Source organism: Lolium perenne, chromosome 4, assembly GCF_019359855.2.
Source record: "Lolium perenne isolate Kyuss_39 chromosome 4, Kyuss_2.0, whole genome shotgun sequence".
Lineage (NCBI taxonomy): Eukaryota > Viridiplantae > Streptophyta > Magnoliopsida > Poales > Poaceae > Lolium > Lolium perenne.
In genome coordinates, this window is record NC_067247.2 from 350365098 (window position 1) to 350386972 (window position 21875).

Sequence of the window (21875 nt, forward strand, 5' to 3'; positions counted from 1 at the left end):
AGGGATCCATAGATAGCTGGGAAACTTTCGAAGACTTGTTCGTAAGAAATTTTCGGTCCACTTGCAAAAAACCAGCATCAATAGAGCAGCTAAGGACTTGCAAGCAGGAGCCGGATGAATCGATGAGAACATACATTCAACGGTGGAGTATCATCAAAAACTCGGTTGAGCATGTATCCGATGAAAGAGCAATCGACACGTTTGTTGCAGGGATCCGAAGGAGAGACCTAATCGAAGAGTTGGGGAGGTCCAACCCAAGGACAATATCATAACTCATGGAAATAGTGAATCGGTGTGACGACGGAGAAGATGCCGTTCATAATAAACAACAAAGGTTACCCGAAGAAGATCGTAATAGAAGCAATAACCAGAATAGGTGAAGTTTCCGCAACTTCGCAGAGTATGACGGTCTCGGCCAAGTATCGGCTGGCTTCCGAGGAAACAGTGCAAGTGACGATTATCACAGGAGCAATGATCAACGAAGTGATCACAGAGATGCACCAAGTTCCAGCAGACAAAACAATCGGCCGAGGTTTCCAAGGCCATACAATGTGTCACCCAAATATTTGCTTAATTAACGGGCTGTGTCAGGTTCACTTCTACACCGACAATGATGGAAGGAGACAGTCAGGTCACCTCCAGAAGGACTGCCGAACTTTTCAAGCTCTGCGAAGGGCGACAGAAAGCACACATGCGGAAGTAGTAAACAGAGGATATGTGCAAGGACCAAGGAGCGAAGTACATGTACCTCTTCCACCACCACCCGCAGTTACTAGTGCAAACCAGCATCAATTGCAAATTGCGGGACCTCCAGGCGCCAATGATGAATTCACAAGTACAAGAGGAGTAGTATCAATGATACAGAAAGGTAGACCTTCGAATAGGTCACATAAGCTAATTTCTCAACAGGTGTACATGGAAGTACATGCACCTCCACCAACTACTGAGTACCTCAATTGGTTGGGTCAACCAATAGGATTCTGTATAGAGGATCATCCACCCCAAGTCCCACGGCCAGGACATTCAGCGATGATATTACCAGTGGTTATCGAGGGATATTACGTCTCTCGCATATTCATAGATGGAGGAAGCAATCTAAATCTCATATACGCGGATACATTGCGGAAGATGAACATCTCGCAGGCTAACTTGGCACCAACGAACACGCGTTTTCACGGCATGGCACTCGAAAAACCAAATTATCCTTTGGGTAAGATCACACTTGACGTGCAGTTTGGAACAAGAGAAAATTTCAGAAAGGAGAAGCTAGAGTTTGAAGTCATCGACTGGCCGTCGCAATATCACGCCCTCTTTGGACGACCTGCATATGCTAGGTTTATGGCTGTGCCGCACTACACATATTTGTTATGGAGGATCCCGAGACCTAAGGGCCCAATAACAGTCAAAGGAAGTTTTTCCCTGGCAGATAAGTGCGACAAGGACTTTCACAAGCTTTCCGAAACATTCGGAATGCAAGCTGAATACGAGGCATCAAAGCTGACCACCAACTACGACATGTTGCCAGGCGGAGGTAGATCCTTGCAGGAACAAGCTTTCGACAACTCCAAGGATTTCAAGGAAGTGCAGATCCACCCGACAGATCCTAAAAAGACAACATCCATCGCGACTAACTTGGATAGCGCATAGGAAAGCGCGCTCGTCGAGTTCCTCTGTGAGCGCTGGGAAATCTTCGCCTGGTGCCCAGCTGACATGCCAGGAGTACCTGGGGAACTTGCCGAGCACCCTCTTATTTTAGATCCAAGAGCCAGACCAATTCGACAACCTTTGCGGCGTTTCTCCGAGCCAAACCGCAAAGCTATGTTATCTGAGATCCGTCGACTCAAAGAAGCTGGTTTCATTAAAGAACTACACATTGAGGCCACGTGGGTCGCTAACCCAGTGTTGGTCCCGAAGAAAAACACTGAAGTCCTTCGCATGTGCGTCGATTTCACGTGTTTCAACAAACATTGTCCAAAGGATCACTTTCCCTTCTCGAGGATCGACCAAATTATCAACTCAACGGTAGGTTGCGAACTTCTTTCCTTCCTAGACGCGTATTCTGGTTACAATCAGATCAGCCTAAAAGAAGAGGATAAAGTCAAAACAGCTTTCATAACCCCTTATGGTGTATTCTGCTACAGAACAATGCCTTTCGAGTTAAAAAAACGCAGGAGCCACATATCAGAGGATGATGCAGAAGTGCCTCGCCACACAAATCGGCAAAAACTTCCAAGTATACATTGACGATGTAGTCATCACAACAAAGCAAGGGTCATCCCTCATCGATGATCTTCGGGAGACTTTCGACAACCTCGACAAGTTCCGTCTCAAGCTGAACCTGACAAAATGTTCCTTTGGCGTTCCTGCGGGAGAACTCCTCGGATACTTGGTGTCAGCTATAGGAATCGAGGTCAATCCAGAGAAAATACAAGCTATCCTGACGATGAGAAAACCAACCAAGCTTAAAGAGATACATCAGCTAACTGGACGAGTCACAGCTTTGAGCAGATTTTTCGCAAGGTTGGGAGAAAAAGCGTTGCCCTTTTACGCGCTTATCAAGAAAGGGGAAAAGTTCGAGTGGAACGAGGAAGCAGACAAGGCCTTTGAGCATCTGAAGCTTACAATTTCAACACCACCAGTACTGGTGGCGCCACGAAAAAAGAACCTTTGTTGTTGTACATTGCGGCCACACCCCAAGTGGTTATTACGGTTCTCGTGGTAGAACGAGAAGAAGGAAAAATTCATGGAGTCCAGCGACCAGTATATTTCCTTAGTGAAGTTTTATCACCATCCAAGCAGCGATACCCACAATATCAGAAGCTGGCGTATGGAGTCTTCATGTCAGCAAGAAATCTAAAACACTATTTTTTGGCACACCCGATAATAGTGGTAAATGAGGCAGCTCTCTCGAATATTTTAAACAATCCAGAAGCTACAGGACGTGTCTCCCTTTGGGGAATCAAACTTTCCCCTCGGGACATCACATACGAAAAAAGAAAAGCAATCACGTCGCAAATTTTGTCGGACTTTGTTGCAGGGTGGATGGAACTCCAAAACACAGGACCTCCAGATTTGTCGAGTACCTGGCATATGAACTTCGACAGGTCCAAGAGATTAGAAGGAGCTGGAGCTTAGTACAAATCCCTTGGATGAAATCTACTTGGCATATATCACGAAGAAAGAAATACCCGAAGACCCAGTAGAAGCAAGGAGAGTTATTCGGCGATCTAAGGCGTTCACAATGGTCAAGGGTGAACTCTACAGACGAACTATATCGAGTGTGCTGCAGAGATGTGTTACACCCGAAGAAGGATGAGACATATTGAAGAACATACATGAAGGGATATGTGGCCACCACGCAAGCATTCGAGCAATAGCAGCCAAAACTTTTCGAGCTGGATTTTACTGGTTATCACCCATAGAGGATGCGAAGAAAATTGTGCGCACTTGTGAAGCTTGCCAAAGATTCGCATCTAAACCTCACTCTCCGGCGGCATAATTAATGCCAATACCTTTGGCATGACCCTTTGGTCAATGAGGATTAGATATGGTGGGAAAATTAAATAAGTCCTGGCCGAGGACACATTTATCTGCTTGTAGCAGTCAACAGATTCACCAAGTGGATTGAAGCAATACCTGTAACTTCGGCAGATGCAACATCAGCAGTAAACTTCATTAAAGGGATAGTTTTTCGGTTTGGCGTCCCTAAGCATAGTCACGGATAACGGAAGCAACTTCACCTCTAGAGAATTCAAGGACTACTGTGAAGGTGTAGGCATCAAGCTGCAGTCTGCGTTCTGTGGCACACCCGCAAACCAACGGCCAAGTCGAAAAGGCAAACAGTCTCATATGCAATGGCATCAAGAAACGTCTGCTGACACCACTCGAAAAAGCGAGACATACTTGGGTCGACGAGTTACCCTACGTGTTGTGGAGCTTACTAACAATACCTAATGCAGCAACTCAAGAAACTCCGTTATTCTTAGTCCATGGTGCTGAAGCAGTGCTCCCGATAGAAATAGAACATAACTCACCCAGAGTTGTGGTATATGATGAAGAGGCTTCGCAGAAGGCGCTTGAGGATGATGTCGACGCAATCAATGAAGCAAGAGATGCGGTGCTCTCAAGAGTAAGTGCATATCAGCAAAACCTCAAAAACTATCACAGTCGATGTTTGCGGTCCAGATCCATCGAAGTCGGCGATCTAGTTCTTCGACTCAAACATGATGGTCATGAGAAGCTGGAACCACCATGGTTGGGGCCATACATCGTTACCGAAGTTATCCCAGGAGGAGCATATCGACTAAAGGATAAGAAGACATGCAAAGATGAAGGGAACCCGTGGAACGTTGCACACTACAACGTTTTTACGCGTAGATGGAAGCCAATATAGTAGCAACCATGTAAACATACATTGTACTTGAACAACTTGCAAGTTTTCATGATGCACTCTTTTCCTTTCAGGGCACCGAGTGGGGATGAAAGGTTTTTAATGAGGCTGGCTTGCGTTTCTGCAATATAGCGTGGTTGAAATAAAAATAGAGATGCCAAATATCTTTATTTTCTTCACAAACAACACTCGGGGGTTAGAACTTGCAAAATACAACAAAGCTTAACTCGACGAATTTGGTAATATATCCGCCTTGGTTTCACAAAGAACCTTGCGAACAAATAACACTCTTATACCACTGTTATCACCAGATTTTGGACAAATCCAGAGGTGGGCCGTAAGAGAGATGGGCTTGGAAGACTACACGTGGAAGATCTCTGAAGCGGCCTTGCACGGAGAATTTGGGCTAGTTTGCCCGTGTATCTTTAATTATAGTAGATTATATCTTAGATCGAGATTTAGAGTTTGTATCGCACACGGTGGGATATTCCCACGTTAGAAAGTCCCCTGGACTATAAATATGTATCTAGGGTTTATGGAATAAAACAACAACTCACGTTCAACCCAAAACAAACCAATCTCGGCGCATCGCCAACTCCTTCGTCTCGAGGGTTTCTATCAGGTAAGCGACATGCTGCCTAGATCGCATCTTGCGATCTAGGCAGCACAAGCCCCACGTTGTTCATGCGTTGCTCGTACTGAAGCGTCTTTGATGGCGAGCAACGTAGTTATCATAGATGTGTTAGGGTTAGCATAGTTCTTCGTATAACATGCTTACGTAGTGCAACCCTTGCATGTCTAGCCGCCCTCACACCTATCTCAGGTGTGGGGGCGGCACCCCGCTTGATCTTTATTTAGTAGATCTGATCCGTTACGATTGCTCCTTGTTCTGCAAGGATTAGTTTAATATCTGCAATAGTTAGGCCTTACAAAGGGGGGGAGGATCCAGCGGCACGTAGGGTGGCGTTCGCAAGCCCTAAACAGGATGTTCCGAGGATCAACTTCATGTTGGTTTTTAGGCCTTGTTTAGGATCGGCTTACGATTACCGTGCGTGGTCGCGAGGCCCAACCTGGAGTAGGATGATCCGATTATGCGGTGAAAACCCTAAATCGTCGTAGATCTCATTAGCTTTATCTTGATCAAGCAGGATCACCATATATTCGTGCACCTCGTACGAATCATGGGTGGATCGGCTCTTTGAGCCGATTCACAGGATAACCTGAGAGCCGATCGAGGCTCGTATTTAATGTTTACGTGTATGCCATGCAGGAAACTAAGCGAGGCATCCCCATCACCTTCCTGACCAGGTATAGGTCAGGTGGCACGCCCTTGCACTTCGCATCGGACGTGTGACCAGAAGAGCATTGCGGGCCGTCGCTCGGAGGGGTCTCAGCCAGCCGCAGCTCTAGGCTCTTCCCGGCTCTACCGTGTTGACAGTCGCTGCCCGCCGGTGGGTTTTGGCAGTCAACACATTCTGGCACGCTTCGGTGGGACAATCGTCTACATCAACCACATCGCCATCTACATCTGAGATGGCGGACGGCACGCCAGTCACCTACGAGGAGCTGCCTGACGAGCTCAAGAAGAGATACGACGAGATCAAGGTCACCCTCGAAGCCGACCTCATCGGCTCTTTTCAGAGAACCCGTTCCCATGGCATCAGATGGAAGGGATTCTCACCGCAAGGTGCACTCGATGGGATAGACCTCTCTGCCCCGTCGGAGGAACGCACCAGGGGCCTGCGGCAGGAGATCAACTACTTGGTGGCTCACTCGCTACACCGCCACTCTGAGAACTTGGTCAACGTGTTGGAGCGTGTCGCTCTGCGCGTGATCCAGGAGATCATGAGCCACCAGTACTCGCCGTCAGGACCAGCTCTCGGGACGCATCAAGGAGAGTTGCCACTCCAGTCCCGTCCACCGCTGCCATATGCGTTGGCAGCACCAGCTGAAGTGCCGGCTACACCGGCATTCGTAGTCTACAAGATCGGTGGTGACCCTAGTGACTACCAGTTCTTGGCTGAGGCGCCTAAGGAGATCCCTCAAGGATACGCGTGCACGTATGTGCGGATTGTGGCAATCGGGCACTCTCAAACCAGGCCACAACATCGGGGACTCCGGCGAAGACAGGAGGAACGTCGCCGACAGAGCTTGAGAAGCAGACGTGGCTAACTAAGTATGCCACCCCGACGAAACTCGAGCCCAGCTCCTGCAGTTGGCTCAGAGCTGGAAAAGCAAACATGGCTGGCTAAGTACGCCACCCCGGCGAATCTTCGAGTGCAACTCTGCAGCCAAAGACAATGGATCAGATCAGTACCATGCGAGAGACCAGTTCGGCATGGTGCCGAAAAGAAGGGCAATCGGCTATTCCAAGCCGTGCCCCGACGAGTACGAGATGATCCCGCTGCCACCTCAATATCGGCTCCCCGACTTCTCCAACTTCAGTGGATCAGATGGCTCCAGCTCCATCGAGCACGTCGGCCGATATTTGGCGCAACTAGGACCGGCTTCAGTGTCGGATCAGCTACGCGTGAGGCTCTTTTCACAGTCCCTCACGGGATCGGCTTTTGGATGGTACACCTCTTTGCCAGCAAACTCCATCCGGTCTTGGAAGCAATTGGAAGAGCAGTTCCATATGCAATACCATTCAGAAGCTTCCGAGTCCAGCATTGCCGATCTAGCACAACTACGTCAGAAGCGCGGAGAAACGGTGACAGAGTACATCCAGCGCTTCAGGAATCTTAGGAACCGATGTTATTCGGTTCGTATAAGCTGAAAAGGAGACGATCGAGTTGGCAGTAGCTGGCCTTGCAACACAGCTCAAGGACATGGCCTCCCAAGCAGATTATCCTCGCCGGCGCACATGGTTCGAAACTATCAGCATATGAACAGCGCCACCCGGACCTGTACCAAGACAAGTTCAAGCGTGCGGTAGTCCTGGTCGATGCGAGAGGAAGACGAAGTTCTGCGGGAGACCAAGAAGTAGCGATGGCTGAGTGGACTCGGGGAGGAACCCCGTGTCCCGCAAATGGGTAAAGCCACCAGGGCCGCCCAGGGGTTTTGATTTTGTCGTGACCAAGACTGAACAAATCTTCGACCTCCTGCTCAAGGAGAAACAGTTGACGATTCCTGAAGGTCTCAAGTTCCCCACGGCGCAAGAGCTGAGCGGAAAGCCATACTGCAAATTCCACAACTCGCTCTCCCATGCCACCAACGACCGCAGGGTGTGGCGTCAGCACATCCAAGCGGCGATAGAGAAGGGGCGTTTAATTTTCAACCAGTACGCCATGAAGGTCGACACCCAACCCTTCCCCGCCGTTAACATGGTGGAAGTCACCTACCCTGAGGGTTGCCAGCCAGGTCCCTCGTTCAGTATCAACATGGTAGGACACGGAAACCACTCGGCAAAGATGGAGATGAGGGCAGTGCTCTCATAGCAAGGACACAAAGGAGGCCGCTCCACGCGATCGGCTCCATCATGATGGCAAGCGCTACGTCACAGAGGGAGAGGTGAAGAATATAAGATATCAACGACCTCTTTCTGATCACCTCCTCAACAAATATGTGAGTCAGTATGACCAACGCCGACGGTCCAATTATGATGATGAAGGAGATCGTCTGGCTGGAGAAGCCAGAAGACATCGTCGGCAGGATCGCGATGAGGAGGAGCACGAGCGCCGTGCCACGGACAGGTCAAGGGAGCAAGATGACAACGCTGCACATCGGGACTGCCCTTTCTTCAGACACTGCTGGGATTCAGGAATGAGCCGATTGCCCACAATCGGCAACTGCCCAGAATGCAACCAGAAGAAGAAGGAGGCAGCCAACGTGTCTGTGTTCAAGCGCTTAGGGCCACTCCCGCCACAAAGCAAACGCGCTGAGTCACCTCGTTGGGCAGATCTTGAGGATTCCGAAGACGAGGGACTAGAAGATGATGAAGACAGGTACCACCGTCCAAGGTGGTGCCCTGACGGACTTAGCCGTTCACAGAAGCGCAGGGTTCAGCGGTTGCGCGGCCTAGAGGAAGCCGAAAGGTTATACCTGCATACGCTAAGAAAGGCACGGCCTGATCTGGCTGCAAAGTTTCAGCGAGCCCTGGATGAAGAGGGTCGTCCACGGAGAATGGAGTGGCGTCCCAAGCAAAAGAAAGCCGATGATGAAACATCGGCTGGCACAAACATGGTGCTCGTCCTTCCGACAGAGTTTAGTGCTCCACGAGTCTACGATGCACTCAAAATGGACGACAGCAGGCGCATCAAGTCAGAGGTTGGGTTGGTTTTATCCAGCCTGACCGAGTAGCAAGAACACACCAGTGAGCAAAACAAGACGAGGCTGATCCTTGTGATCGGCTCCATGATTATGAAGGAGCTTTACAGAACCTTCAGTCAGCACTCTAATGGAGGCCGATTCCAGCAATCGGCCAAAATTATGTTCGCTACATATTCAGCACATATTCTGCTTGTGTTCAGCAATGATTTACTGGGCAGCGGCCACGTCGGCAGATGAAAGGCAGCATGGATCTTTGTGGAGCCGACGTGTAAATACAGGGCCCTGGCTAAACCATAGAAGCCGATATCTGCAGTCATTTGGCAAATATCGGCTCGGGGGGCATATAGTCAGATGAACATGTGCAGATAAACATGTGCAAATACGTGCAGACATGCGTGCAGTGGAACATTGGGGGCCGATTAGGAAAAATCGGCAACATGTGCAGATAAACATGTGCAAACACGTGCAGACATGCGTGCAGTGGAACATTGGGGGCCGATTAGGAAAAATCGGCCAAATAAAAACAAAATTTTCGCACGAAGCGAAGCTGATGCGCAGCCATCGACTAGTACAGTCACACAAGACCAAGACCGGCTGGTTATATGCTCAAAGTTCACATCGACATCAACGGTCAGTGCAGGGAAGGAGCCGACCTGGCCTGCAAGGCGCGAAAAGTAGACTGAAGAAGCTCGGGGGGCAGCTCACCCTGAAGGTTCTCTGCTTTGGGGAGCCGATTTTGTTGAAATCGGCTAACTCTGCATAGGCGGCACATTCGGCTGATCCATTACCGTTCTTGCCTCGACTGAGACTCGGGGGGCAGCTGGCTTGGTGGCTGCTCTGTTTTGGAGAGCCGATTGAAGTCGCATCGACTGGCCCTGCATTGTGATCTCCTCTGGATCGGGATAGGAGGCCGTCGGTTTTTTGCAAGTTGGACCGTCCTGTCGCTGCAAAAGGAAGAAAGGGACTAGATTCTCAAAATAGCCGATGAGTAGTCATCGGCTAAGGGATTGCGAAAAATTGTGGTCGGATACCAAATCGCAGCCTGAAATTGAGAAGTTCTTGGCCTACGAGCTAACTGACATGGGGTCCGGCTTCATGGGCGTCCAAAAGAAGAGAAATCCGATACGCTGCTATCGGTCTTGGCATGACAGGCGGAAGGAATGAAATTGGAATAATTGAAGGCTGAATCAAAAGACCGATTTCATTAATTCAGAGGAGCGGCTTTACAAGAAAGAGCCGATGGCTCTCAAAAGAGGGATCTAGTGCCTAGTGCACTGCTACTACTAGTCCTATTCTACTAGTCGTCGCTGTCCTCGTCATCACCGCCGTCGATGTCGTCGGCGCTGCTCCCAGGGAGCTCCTCGTCGCTGCTGCCCCAGCCCGTGGCCGGAGCCTCTTCCTCCTCGTCATCATCATCATCCTCGCTGTCCGCCCAGGAGCGGAAGCGCTTGGTTGGCGGGTACCCGGCGGAAGAGGAAGATTCATCTTCCTCCTCCTCTTCTCCTTCTTCCTCGTCATCTTCGTCCTCGCTGTCCGCCCACATACGCGAGCGCTTCTTCGGCGGGAGCTTGGTGGAGGGGGAGGTCTTGGCCTTCGCTACTTCTCCTTCTTTCTTCTCATTATCGGAGGAGAGGGGGTTCACCTCGGAATGAGGCTTGTCCTCGTTCTTCTTCTTCGGCGAGAATTGGGGGAAGAGGTTTGAGAAGGAGGAGGAAGAGGAAGACATGGCTGAGGGAGAAGAGGGTTTTTTGGGTGCCGATGGCTGGAACAGAGGAAGGGGATGAAGAAAGCTAATCGATCGGCACAGTTAAATAATGAGGAGCCTGGTGGAAATTTAATGTCATTACAGTTTCCAAGGAGATGACGCCAGAGCTATCGAATTTTGCAGAGAAGCTGAGAAGACAGGGCATAATGATAACGGATCGCAACAGCTCTGCTTTCACGCCACGACATGACCCGACGAAGGAAGGCATAATGATTTTGGAAAAATTATTTCCAAAACCAGGGGGGCATGTGTTATCACCAGATTTTGGACAAATCCAGAGGTGGGCCGTAAGAGAGATGGGCTTGGAAGACTACACGTGGAAGATCTCTGAAGCGGCCTTGCACGGAGAATTTGGGCTAGTTTGCCCGTGTATCTTTAATTATAGTAGATTATATCTTAGATCGAGATTTAGAGTTTGTATCGCACACGGTGGGATATTCCCACGTTAGAAAGTCCCCTGGACTATAAATATGTATCTAGGGTTTATGGAATAAAACAACAACTCACGTTCAACCCAAAACAAACCAATCTCGGCGCATCGCCAACTCCTTCGTCTCGAGGGTTTCTATCAGGTAAGCGACATGCTGCCTAGATCGCATCTTGCGATCTAGGCAGCACAAGCCCCACGTTGTTCATGCGTTGCTCGTACTGAAGCGTCTTTGATGGCGAGCAACGTAGTTATCATAGATGTGTTAGGGTTAGCATAGTTCTTCGTATAACATGCTTACGTAGTGCAACCCTCGCATGTCTAGCCGCCCTCACACCTATCTCAGGTGTGGGGGTGGCACCCCGCTTGATCTTTATTTAGTAGATCTGATCCGTTACGATTGCTCCTTGTTCTGCAAGGATTAGTTTAATATCTGCAATAGTTAGGCCTTACAAAGGGGGGGAGGATCCAGCGGCACGTAGGGTGGCGTTCGCAAGCCCTAAACAGGATGTTCCGAGGATCAACTTCATGTTGGTTTTTAGGCCTTGTTTAGGATCGGCTTACGATTACCTTGCGTGGCCGCGAGGCCCAACCTGGAGTAGGATGATCCGATTATGCGGTGAAAACCCTAAATCGTCGTAGATCTCATTAGCTTTATCTTGATCAAGCAGGATCACCATATATTCGTGCACCTCGTACGAATCATGGGTGGATCGGCTCTTTGAGCCGATTCACAGGATAACCTGAGAGCCGATCGAGGCTCGTATTTAATGTTTACGTGTATGCCATGCAGGAAACTAAGCGAGGCATCCCCATCACCTTCCTGACCAGGTATAGGTTAGGTGGCACGCCCTTGCACTTCGCATCGGACGTGTGACCAGAAGAGCATTGCGGGCCGTCGCTCGGAGGGGTCTCAGCCAGCCGCAGCTCTAGGCTCTTCCCGGCTCTACCGTGTTGACAGTCGCTGCCCGCCGGTGGGTTTTGGCAGTCAACAACCACCCCAAATACTCGGGGGCTAAGAAGAAAGTTGCAAGTCAAAAGATGGAAATATTAGCAGATGAATTTGCTTTGACTATCCAACTGTCTCGCAAAGTTTTACAAAAAAAAGATATAACAATATAGCACACGGGAAAATTGTTGTCTATACAAGGATCCGATACTTAAAAAGAAAGCGTATACAAACATACGTATATAACTTTGCATTTTGGCTCAAACCTCACGCAGTTAGGAATATAAAGAGTCACTATATCAACCTATCTATATTTTCCCTTGCAGCGCGCATCTGTTGCATCGAATCATCGTATCGGTATTCTTTGAAGAAAGAGGAATCTATCTCGAGGATTTTATCTATCATCTTCTCGGTAACAGGCGACACAGCTGCGTTGTGCCGGTCCAGGTTTATTTTCCTCCTCGAGCTCTTGAGGAGAACACCTTCCACGATTTTGTCAAGATCCATCTTCGGCTGATAAATCCTCACCCAGATCAAGGAAAATTTTGCGCCAGCAACCATCTGAGCCTTCACGAAGTCGATTACGAGGAAACATGGCGTTGTATACCATGGCCAAAGTGCTGTTGCAGAAGTCAATAAATCTCCGAGTCTAAGTAACAAGGTCTTGGAATTGAACAATACGGCGACAACGTGTTTCGTCCACCCAAAAATCAATATCTCGCAAGACGAAGAAGGCTGTCAACTCGCAAGCTCACTCTTTGTTCTTCGGCTGCAGTATCCAAGAAAGCGCCTGCGGAAGACAAAAGAAAATCAATATAGTGCACAGACAAAGATAGGAAGTAGTGGTGAAGTGGTTAGATAAAAAAACGTACCAGCCATATCCTGACTCGTATCAGTCATAAGGTCCAACATATAATTTTCCCGTTGACCGGAGCGGGTAGCGTTGGCAGTCGCGGTTTTTTCCAGTTCAAGAGATTCTTGAGCCTGACGAAGGGCAGTTTGCTCCCGATCCGAAGATTTTTGCGCTTGCTCCAAAGCAGTCATGGTTTGTTTCTTCATCAACTGAAGCTGTTGACGCAAATTGGCCACCACCTTTTTAATCGAGTCAGGGCACGATGAAACATCCAAGGAAGCACTTTCAGGTATTTTCATGGAGTGCGATGCAACAGGGGATGTGTCGGAGTATCCAGCCCCGGTATAGTTATCAAAAATCATCTGGAAGGCAAAAAGTTATCGAAATCAATCATTCGGCAAGCCAAATTTTCCATTCATGAACGCATTACATTACATAAAGGAGTTTTTTTCATAATATACGGCTCATAAGGCGCTTACACAAATGGTCAGGAGCAGCAAAAGGCGAAAGTATCTACAAAGAAAAAAAAGGAGTACAAGTTTGTCTACTTGACCTCCGTGTGGGCAGCGCTGGTGGAAGTTGAAGACCTTGGATCATAGATGGCGATGAGTTTCTTCGCGTAGAGCTTGGAATCCTTCACCAGAACCTTCCACCTCTCGTTGTTCAAGCCCCTGGCAACAACAACTTTAGCCCAGTCTACTTTTTGGCCACTGAACGCCACGAGAGCAAGAGTTCCTTCGACTCCAATCTTCAAGCTTGCTTGGCGATGCGTCAAAGCTGGATCATCTTTTCCAAGGAAATGTTTGGCGAGTTGGTCGAACCTCTCAGGTTGTGTAGTCCTTGGGAAAAAGTGTGGGAAGATGCGCTCAAACACCATCCGAGCAGACTTCAAGCACTCGCGCTAGAGAGCAGTTCAACTCGAGGACGGTGAGAGTATCCAGGAGACGATCTTCATCTGAATCTTGGTTCCTGGTATAATGATCACCAATTTTCTCTACTGAAGAAAGGAAAGATCTTATCAACATAGATACAACATCAGCATGAAAACGCAAGTAAAATAAAAAGACAAGGGAGATGCAGTATTACTTGAAATCTGGAGGATTGCGTCTCGAAGCGCAGAATTATGTCGTAAACTCGCGCTGGACGAGCTTGGTTTCTTTGTCGCTCAAGGCATCTTCGGCGGCTTGAAGTCTTTGGCGAAGATCTTCGACACCCGCAACTTCTTTTTCAGCCTTTTTGCGAGCTTTCTCGCTGGCCTTAAGCTTTTTCTCCAAGTCGTTAGCGCGCTCCTCAACAAGACGCAATGCCTCTGAGAGAGAACGGATGAGTGCACAACACAAGAAAGAAACATCAAAAGCATTGGGTGCAATAAAACTTTACCCCTTAAAGATTTAGCTTTGTTGCGGAACCCGATAAAACGAGAACCTATGTCAGCCATCTCCTTCATCAATGGCTGCAAAAGAGTCGACATACAAAAATATAGTATCAAGAAGTTGAATTTTTTTCGAGTAAATAAAGAACACGACAGACAGGAAAGGATATCTTACATCGTCAAGGAGAGGAGTCAATAAACTCCCGGTGGCAATTTCCTGTTTACCAGAAGCACCCGTCCTAGCCCTCTTCTTCTTTGACGCTTGGGGGCTGCGTGATGGAGCCGATGCTTCTGGAGCAACACATGTTGGAGGCGAAGTTTCTGGCGCAACATGCAGTTCCTCGGAGAGGACTAGCGTGTGAGAAGTACTCGTGTTTGCTGGCCTAGGAGCTTCGAGTTCCAACATTTCTTCGTCATCTCTGTCCTTATATCAGCATTATCAGTAAACGAAAACAAAAACACAACATAGTTGAACGAAAGGAAGGCAAAACTTACGAGCTAACGTCACCCGTAGCAGTGAAGGGTTTGAAGTTTTCTTGTTCTTCGAGAGGAGATTCATCGGTTGCTAGTTCAGACAGTTTAGACGCGTGAAGCGTGTAGTTGACACGTCCGTTGGGAACCCCAAGAGGAAGGTGTGATGCGCACAGTAGCAAGTTTCCCTCAGTAAGAAACCAAGGTTTAATCGAACCAGTAGGAGTCAAGAAGCACGTTGAAGGTTGATGGTGGCGGAATGTAGTGCGGCGCAACACCAGGGATTCCGGCGCCAACGTGGAACCTGCACAACACAATCACAGAACTTTGCCCCAACGTAACAGCGAGGTTGTCAATCTCACCGGCTTGCTGTAAACAAAGGATTAGATGTATAGTGTGGATGATGATGGTTGTTTGCAAAGAACAGTAAAGAACAATTGCAGTAGATTGTATTTCAGATGTAAAGAATAGGACCGGGGTCCACAGTTCACTAGTGGTGTCTCTCCCATAAGATAGCAGATGTTGGGTGAACAAATTACAGTTGGGCAATTGACAAATAAAGAAGGCATAACAATGCACATACATATATCATGATGAGTACTATGAGATTTAATCAGGGCATTACGACAAAGTACATAGACCGCTATCCAGCATGCATCTATGCCTAAAAAGTCCACTTTCAGGTTATCATCCGAACCCCCTCCAGTATTAAGTTGTAAACAACAGACAATTGCATTAAGTATGGTGCGTAATGTAATCAACACAAATATCCTTAGACAAAGCATCGATGTTTTATCCCTAGTGGCAACAGCACATCCACAACCTTAGAACTTTCTGTCACTGTCCCATATTTAATGGAGGCATGAACCCACTATCGAGCATAAATACTCCCTCTTGGAGTCACAAGTATCAACTTGGCCAGAGCCTCTACTAGCAACGGAGAGCATGCAAGAACATAAACAACATATATGATAGATTGATAATCAACTTGACATAGTATTCAATATTCATCGGATCCCAACAAACACAACATGTAGGATTACAAATAGATGATCTTGATCATGATAGGCAGCTCACAAGATCTAACATGATATCACAATGAGGAGAAGACAACCATCTAGCTACTGCTATGGACCCATGGTCCAGGGGTGGACTACTCACACATCGATCCGGATGCGATCATGGCGATGAAGAGACCTCCGGGAGATGATTCCCCTCTCCGGCAGGGTGCCGGAGGCGATCTCCTGAATCCCCCGAGATGGGATTGGCGGCGGCGGCATCTTTGGAAGGTTTTCCGTATCGTGGCTCTCGGTACTGGGGGTTTCGCGTCGGAGGCTTTAAGTAGGCGGAAGGGTAGGTCAGGGGGCGTCACGAGGGGCCCACACAACAGGCCGGCGCGGCCAGGGCTTGGGCCGCGCCGCCCTCCTGTGTGGCCACCTCGTGGCCCCACTTCGTTTCCTCTTCGGACTTCTGGAAGCTTCGTGGAAAAATAGGACCCTGGGCGTTGATTTCGTCCAATTCCGAGAATATTTCCTTACTAGGATTTCTGAAACCAAAAACAGCAGAAAACAGCAACTGGCTCTTCGGCATCTCGTCAATAGGTTAGTGCCGGAAAATGCATAATAATGACATATAATGTGTATAAAACATGTGAGTATCATCAATAAAGTAGCATGGAACATAAGAAATTATAGATACGTTTGGGACGTATCAAGCATCCCCAAGCTTAGTTCCTACTCGCCCTCGAGTAGGTAAACAATAACAAAGATAATTTCTGAAGTGACATGCTATCATAATCTTGATCATACTATTGTAAAGCATATGAGATGAATGCAGCGATTCGAAGCAATGATGAAGATAATGAGTAAACAAATGAATCATATAGCAAAGACTTTTCATGAATAATACTTTCAAGACAAGCATCAATAAGACTTGCATAAGAGTTACTCATAAAGCAATAAATTCAAAGTAAAGGTATTGAAGCAACACAAAGGAAGATAAAGTTTCAGCGGTTGCTTTCAACTTCAACATGTATATCTCATGGATAATTGTCAACACAAAGTAATATAACAAGTGCAATAGGTAAACATGTAAGAATCAATGCACACAGTTTACACAAGTGTTTGCTTCTAAGATAGAAAGAAGTAGGTAAACTGACTCAACAATAAAGTAGAAGAAAGGCCCTTCGCAGAGGGAAGCATGGATTACTATTTTTGTGCTAGAGCTTTTCATTTTGAAAACAAGAAACAATTTTGTCAATGGTAGTAATAAAGCATATGTGTTATGTATAAGATATCCTATAAGTTGCAAGCCTCATGCATAGTATACCAATAGTACCCGCACCTTGTCCTAATTAGCTTGGATTAACACGGATTATCATTGCATAGCATATGTTTCAACCAAGTGTCACAAAGGGGTACCTCTATGCCGCCTGTACAAAGGTCTAAGGAGAAAGCTCGCATTGGATTTCTCGCTTTTGATTATTCTCAACTTAGACATCCATACCGGGACAACATAGACAACAGATAATGGACTCCTCTTTAATGCATAAGCATTCAACAACAGTTAATATTCTCATAAGAGATTGAGGATTAATTGTCCACAGTGAAACTTCCACCATGTATCATGGCTTTAGTTAGCGGCCCAATGTTCTTCTCTAACAGTATGCATACTCAAACCATTTGATTGTGAGAACCGCCCTTACTTCAGACAAGACGAACATGCATAGCAACTCACATGATATTCAACAAAGGTAAAAGAGTTGATGGCGTCCCCAGAAACATGGTTACCGCTCAACAAGCAACTTATTAAGAAATAAGACACATAAGTACATATTCTTCACCACGATAGTTTTTAAGGCTATTTGTCCCATGAGCTATATATTGCAAAGGCAAAGAATAGAAGTTTTAAAGGTAGCACTCAAGTAATTTACTTTGGAATGGCAGAGAAATACCATGTGGTAGGTAGGTATGGTGGACACAAATGGCATAGTATTTGGCTCAAGGATTTAGATGCACGAGAAGAGTTCCTCTCAATACAAGGCTAGGCTAGCAAGGTTGTTTGAAGCAAACTCAAGTATAAAAGGTGCAGCAAAGCTCACATATGAACATATTGTAACTATTATAAGACTTTACATTGTCTCCTTGTTGTTCAAACACCTTAACCAGAAAATATCTAGACTCTAGAGATCAATCATGCAAACCAAATTTTAACAAGCTCTATGTAGTTATTCATTAATGAGTACAAGGTACATGATGCAAGAGCTTAAACAAGATCTATATGAGCACAACAATTTCCAAGTATCACATTATTCAAGACATTAAACCATCTACCACATGCAGCATTTTCCGTTTCCAACCATATAACAATGAATGAAATAGTCCAACTTTCGCAATGAACATTAAAGATGAAGCTAAGAACATATGTGTTCATACGAAACAGCGGAGCGTGTCTCTCTCCCAAACAAAGAATTCTAGGATCCGATTTTATTCAAACAAAACAAAAATAAAAACAAACAGACGCTCCAAGTAAAGCACATAAGATGTGACGGAATAAAAATATAGTTTCACTAGAGGAAACTGATAAGTTGTCGATGAAGAAGGGATGCCTTGGGCATCCCCAAGCTTAGACGCTTGAGTATTCTTAAAATATGCAGGGATGAACCACGGGGGCATCCCCAAGCTTTGAATTTTCACTCTTCTTGATCATATTGTATCATCCTCCTCTCTTGACCCTTGAAAACTTCCTCCACACCAAACTCGAAACAAACTCATTAGAGGGTCAGTGCATAATTCATATATTCAGAGGTGACATAATCATTCTTAACACTTCTGGACATTGCACAAAGCTACTGAAAGTTAATGGAACAAAGAAATCCATCAAACATAGCAAAACAGACAATGCGAAATAAAAGGCAGAATCTGTCAAAACAGAACAGTCCGTAAAGACGAATTTTAAAGTGGCACCAGACTTGCTCAGATGAAAATTCCCAAATTGAATGAAAGTTTCGTACATATCTGAGGATCACGCACCTAAATTGACAGATTTTTATGAGTTACCTACAGAGAACCATACCCAAATTCGTGACAGCAAGAAATCTGTTTCTGTGCAGTAATCCAAATCTAGTATTGACTTTACTATCAAAGACTTTACTTGGCACAACAATGCGATAAAATAAAGATAATGAGAGGTTGCTACAGTAGTAACAACTTCCAAGACTCAAATATAAAACAAAAGTACTGTAGTAAAAACATGGGTTGTCTCCCATAAGCGCTTTTCTTTAACGCCTTTCAGCTAGGCGCAGAAAGTGTGTATCAAGTATTGTCAAGAGATGAAGCATCAACATCAATAGGTATCTTAGATGCTCCCCCATCCGTAGTGGTGCTAAGGGCTTTGTCAATTTTAGGCCTATAATAGTTTTTTGGCTTAGGCACTTTAGAGACATACATAAACTTTTGCTCCTTACCCACATAAGCTTTCTCCTTAAACTTAAGAGAAGAAAAAGTTGAACCCAAGGTTCCTATAGCTTCTTCAAGTTCACCAATCCTATGGGTTCGATTATCATGAGTAGCACAAGTTTCTAAAACAGCAATTCTCTCATTAATTCCACATAGAGATTTATCAAGTTTATCAGTGCTATTAAGTAATATTCCCAATTTAGTCTCAATACTTGGAAGATCTTTTTCTATGGCTTCCAACTTTTTCATGACATCTTCAAGAGAGATTTCAATTTTAGCTTCATTAACAGGTGGTATTCCAACTAGACTCTCAATAATGCAACTAGCTTCTAAAGCCGGAGTGCCTAGGAAATTACCTCCCGCAAGAGTATCAAGAACATACCTATTCCAGCTAGAGATTCCAACATAAAAGTTCCTAAGTAGTATAATAGTGGAGTGTTTCTTAATGCACCTATGATGAGCATCGCTAATTCTATACCAAGCATCTTTAAAACTTTCTCCCCCTTGTTGCTTAAAGGAACGAACTTCAACTTCCGGATTACTCATTTTTAGCAGTAGTAAATAAAGCAAACTAAATAAAGTAAATGCAAGTAACTAATTTTTTTATGTTTTTGATATGGAGAACAAGACAGTAAATAAAGTAAAACTAGCAACTAATTTTTGTGTGTTTTGTTTAAGTGCAGCAAACAAAGTAGTAAATAAAATAAAGCAAGACAAAAACAAAGTAAAGAGATTGGAAATGGAGACTCCCCTTGCAGCGTGTCTTGATCTCCCGGCAACGGCGCCAGAAATTTGCCTGATGCGTGTAGTTGACACGTCCGTTGGGAACCCCAAGAGGAAGGTGTGATGCGCACAGTAGCAAGTTTCCCTCAGTAAGAAACCAAGGTTTAATCGAACCAGTAGGAGTCAAGAAGCACGTTGAAGGTTGATGGTGGCGGAATGTAGTGCGGCGCAACACCAGGGATTCCGGCGCCAACGTGGAACCTGCACAACACAATCACAGAACTTTGCCCCAACGTAACAGCGAGGTTGTCAATCTCACCGGCTTGCTGTAAACAAAGGATTAGATGTATAGTGTGGATGATGATGGTTGTTTGCAAAGAACAGTAAAGAACAATTGCAGTAGATTGTATTTCAGATGTAAAGAGTAGGACCGGGGTCCACAGTTCACTAGTGGTGTCTCTCTCATAAGATAGCAGATGTTGGGTGAACAAATTACAGTTGGGCAATTGACAAATAAAGAAGGCATAACAATGCACATACATATATCATGATGAGTACAATGAGATTTAATCAGCGCATTACGACAAAGTACATAGACCGCTATCCAGCATGCATCTATGCCTAAAAAGTCCACTTTCAGGTTATCATCCGAACCCCCTCCAGTATTAAGTTGTAAACAACAGACAATTGCATTAAGTATGGTGCGTAATGTAATCAACACAAATATCCTTAGACAAAGCATCGATGTTTTATCCCTAGTGGCAATAGCACATCCACAACCTTAGAACTTTCTGTCACTGTCCCAGATTTAATGGAGGCATGAACCCACTATCGAGCATAAATACTCCCTCTTGGAGTCACAAGTATCAACTTGGCTAGAGCCTCTACTAGCAACGGAGAGCATGCAAGAACATAAACAACATATATGATAGATTGATAATCAACTTGACATAGTATTCAATATTCATCGGATCCCAACAAACACAACATGTAGGATTACAAATAGATGATCTTGATCATGATAGGCAACTCACAAGATCTAACATGATATCACAATGAGGAGAAGACAACCATCTAGCTACTGCTATGGACCCATGGTCCAGAGGTGGACTACTCACACATCGATCCGGAGGCGATCATGGCGATGAAGAGACCTCCGGGAGATGATTCCCCTCTCCGGCAGGGTGCCGGAGGCGATCTCCTGAATCCCCCGAGATGGGATTGGCGGCGGCGGCGTCTCTGGAAGGTTTTCCCTATCGTGGCTCTCGGTACTGGGGGTTTCGCGACGGAGGCTTTAAGTAGGCGGAAGGGCAGGTCAGGGGGCGTCACGAGGGGCCTACACAATAGGCCGGCGCGGCCAGGGCTTGGGCCGCGCCGCCCTACTGTGTGGCCACCTCGTGGCCCCACTTCGTTTCCTCTTCGGACTTCTGGAAGCTTCGTGGAAAAATAGGACCCTGGGCGTTGATTTCGTCCAATTCCGAGAATATTTCCTTACTAGGATTTCTGAAACCAAAAACAGCAGAAAACAGCAACTGGCTCTTCGACATCTCGTCAATAGGTTAGTGCCGGAAAATGCATAATAATGACATATAATGTGTATAAAACATGTGAGTATCATCAATAAAGTAGCATGGAACATAAGAAATTATAGATACGTTTGGGACGTATCAACGCGCCGGAGTCTTCTTCATTAGGGTTTCTCTTCCTCTTGCGCTTATCTGGAGAAGCCGCAGGAGGAGGAGAGTTTGTGTGAGAGGAGCCAGAAACTTGTCCTGACTCCGAGATTCGGTCAGAGGAACCCACACTCTTTTCAGATTCTGCAAGTTCGCTCTCGCGGATAGAGGTTTCTTGCGAGTCATCAGTGATGATGGATCGCTCGGATACATCTCCACCTTCAGTCAGTGGAGGAAGGGAAGAAAGAATTTGGTGATCCTGCAGGCAGAAAGAGCAAGTCAGCACCATAAAATTATTGGACTTGGAGGAAGAGCAATTACAGCTGGAAGAAAACGTACAACTCGAAGAAAAGCGCTTACAGTTGGAAGCGCATGGACACCACTGAATGGTTCCACGCGATAGGAGAAAGGAACTTCACTCTTCTTGCTTAAAGAGGTGAAGCGCGTACTAGTTTTCCCAAATCCTTCAAAGGAAGATCTTTGGAAACCCTATCAGCATCTTCAGCACCCGAATATAACCAAAGGG

The 21875-nt window shown here is 46.3% G+C and overlaps 1 protein-coding gene across 1 annotated transcript; it reads left to right on the top strand.

The window, feature by feature from the left end:
- Positions 1 to 1179: 1179 nt before the first annotated feature.
- LOC127303954 (uncharacterized) lies at positions 1180 to 1647 on the top strand. The gene has a single exon (XM_051334667.1). It carries the CDS (start codon positions 1180 to 1182, stop codon positions 1645 to 1647), a length of 468 nt encoding a protein of 155 aa, XP_051190627.1.
- The last annotated feature ends 20228 nt before the right edge of the window (positions 1648 to 21875 follow it).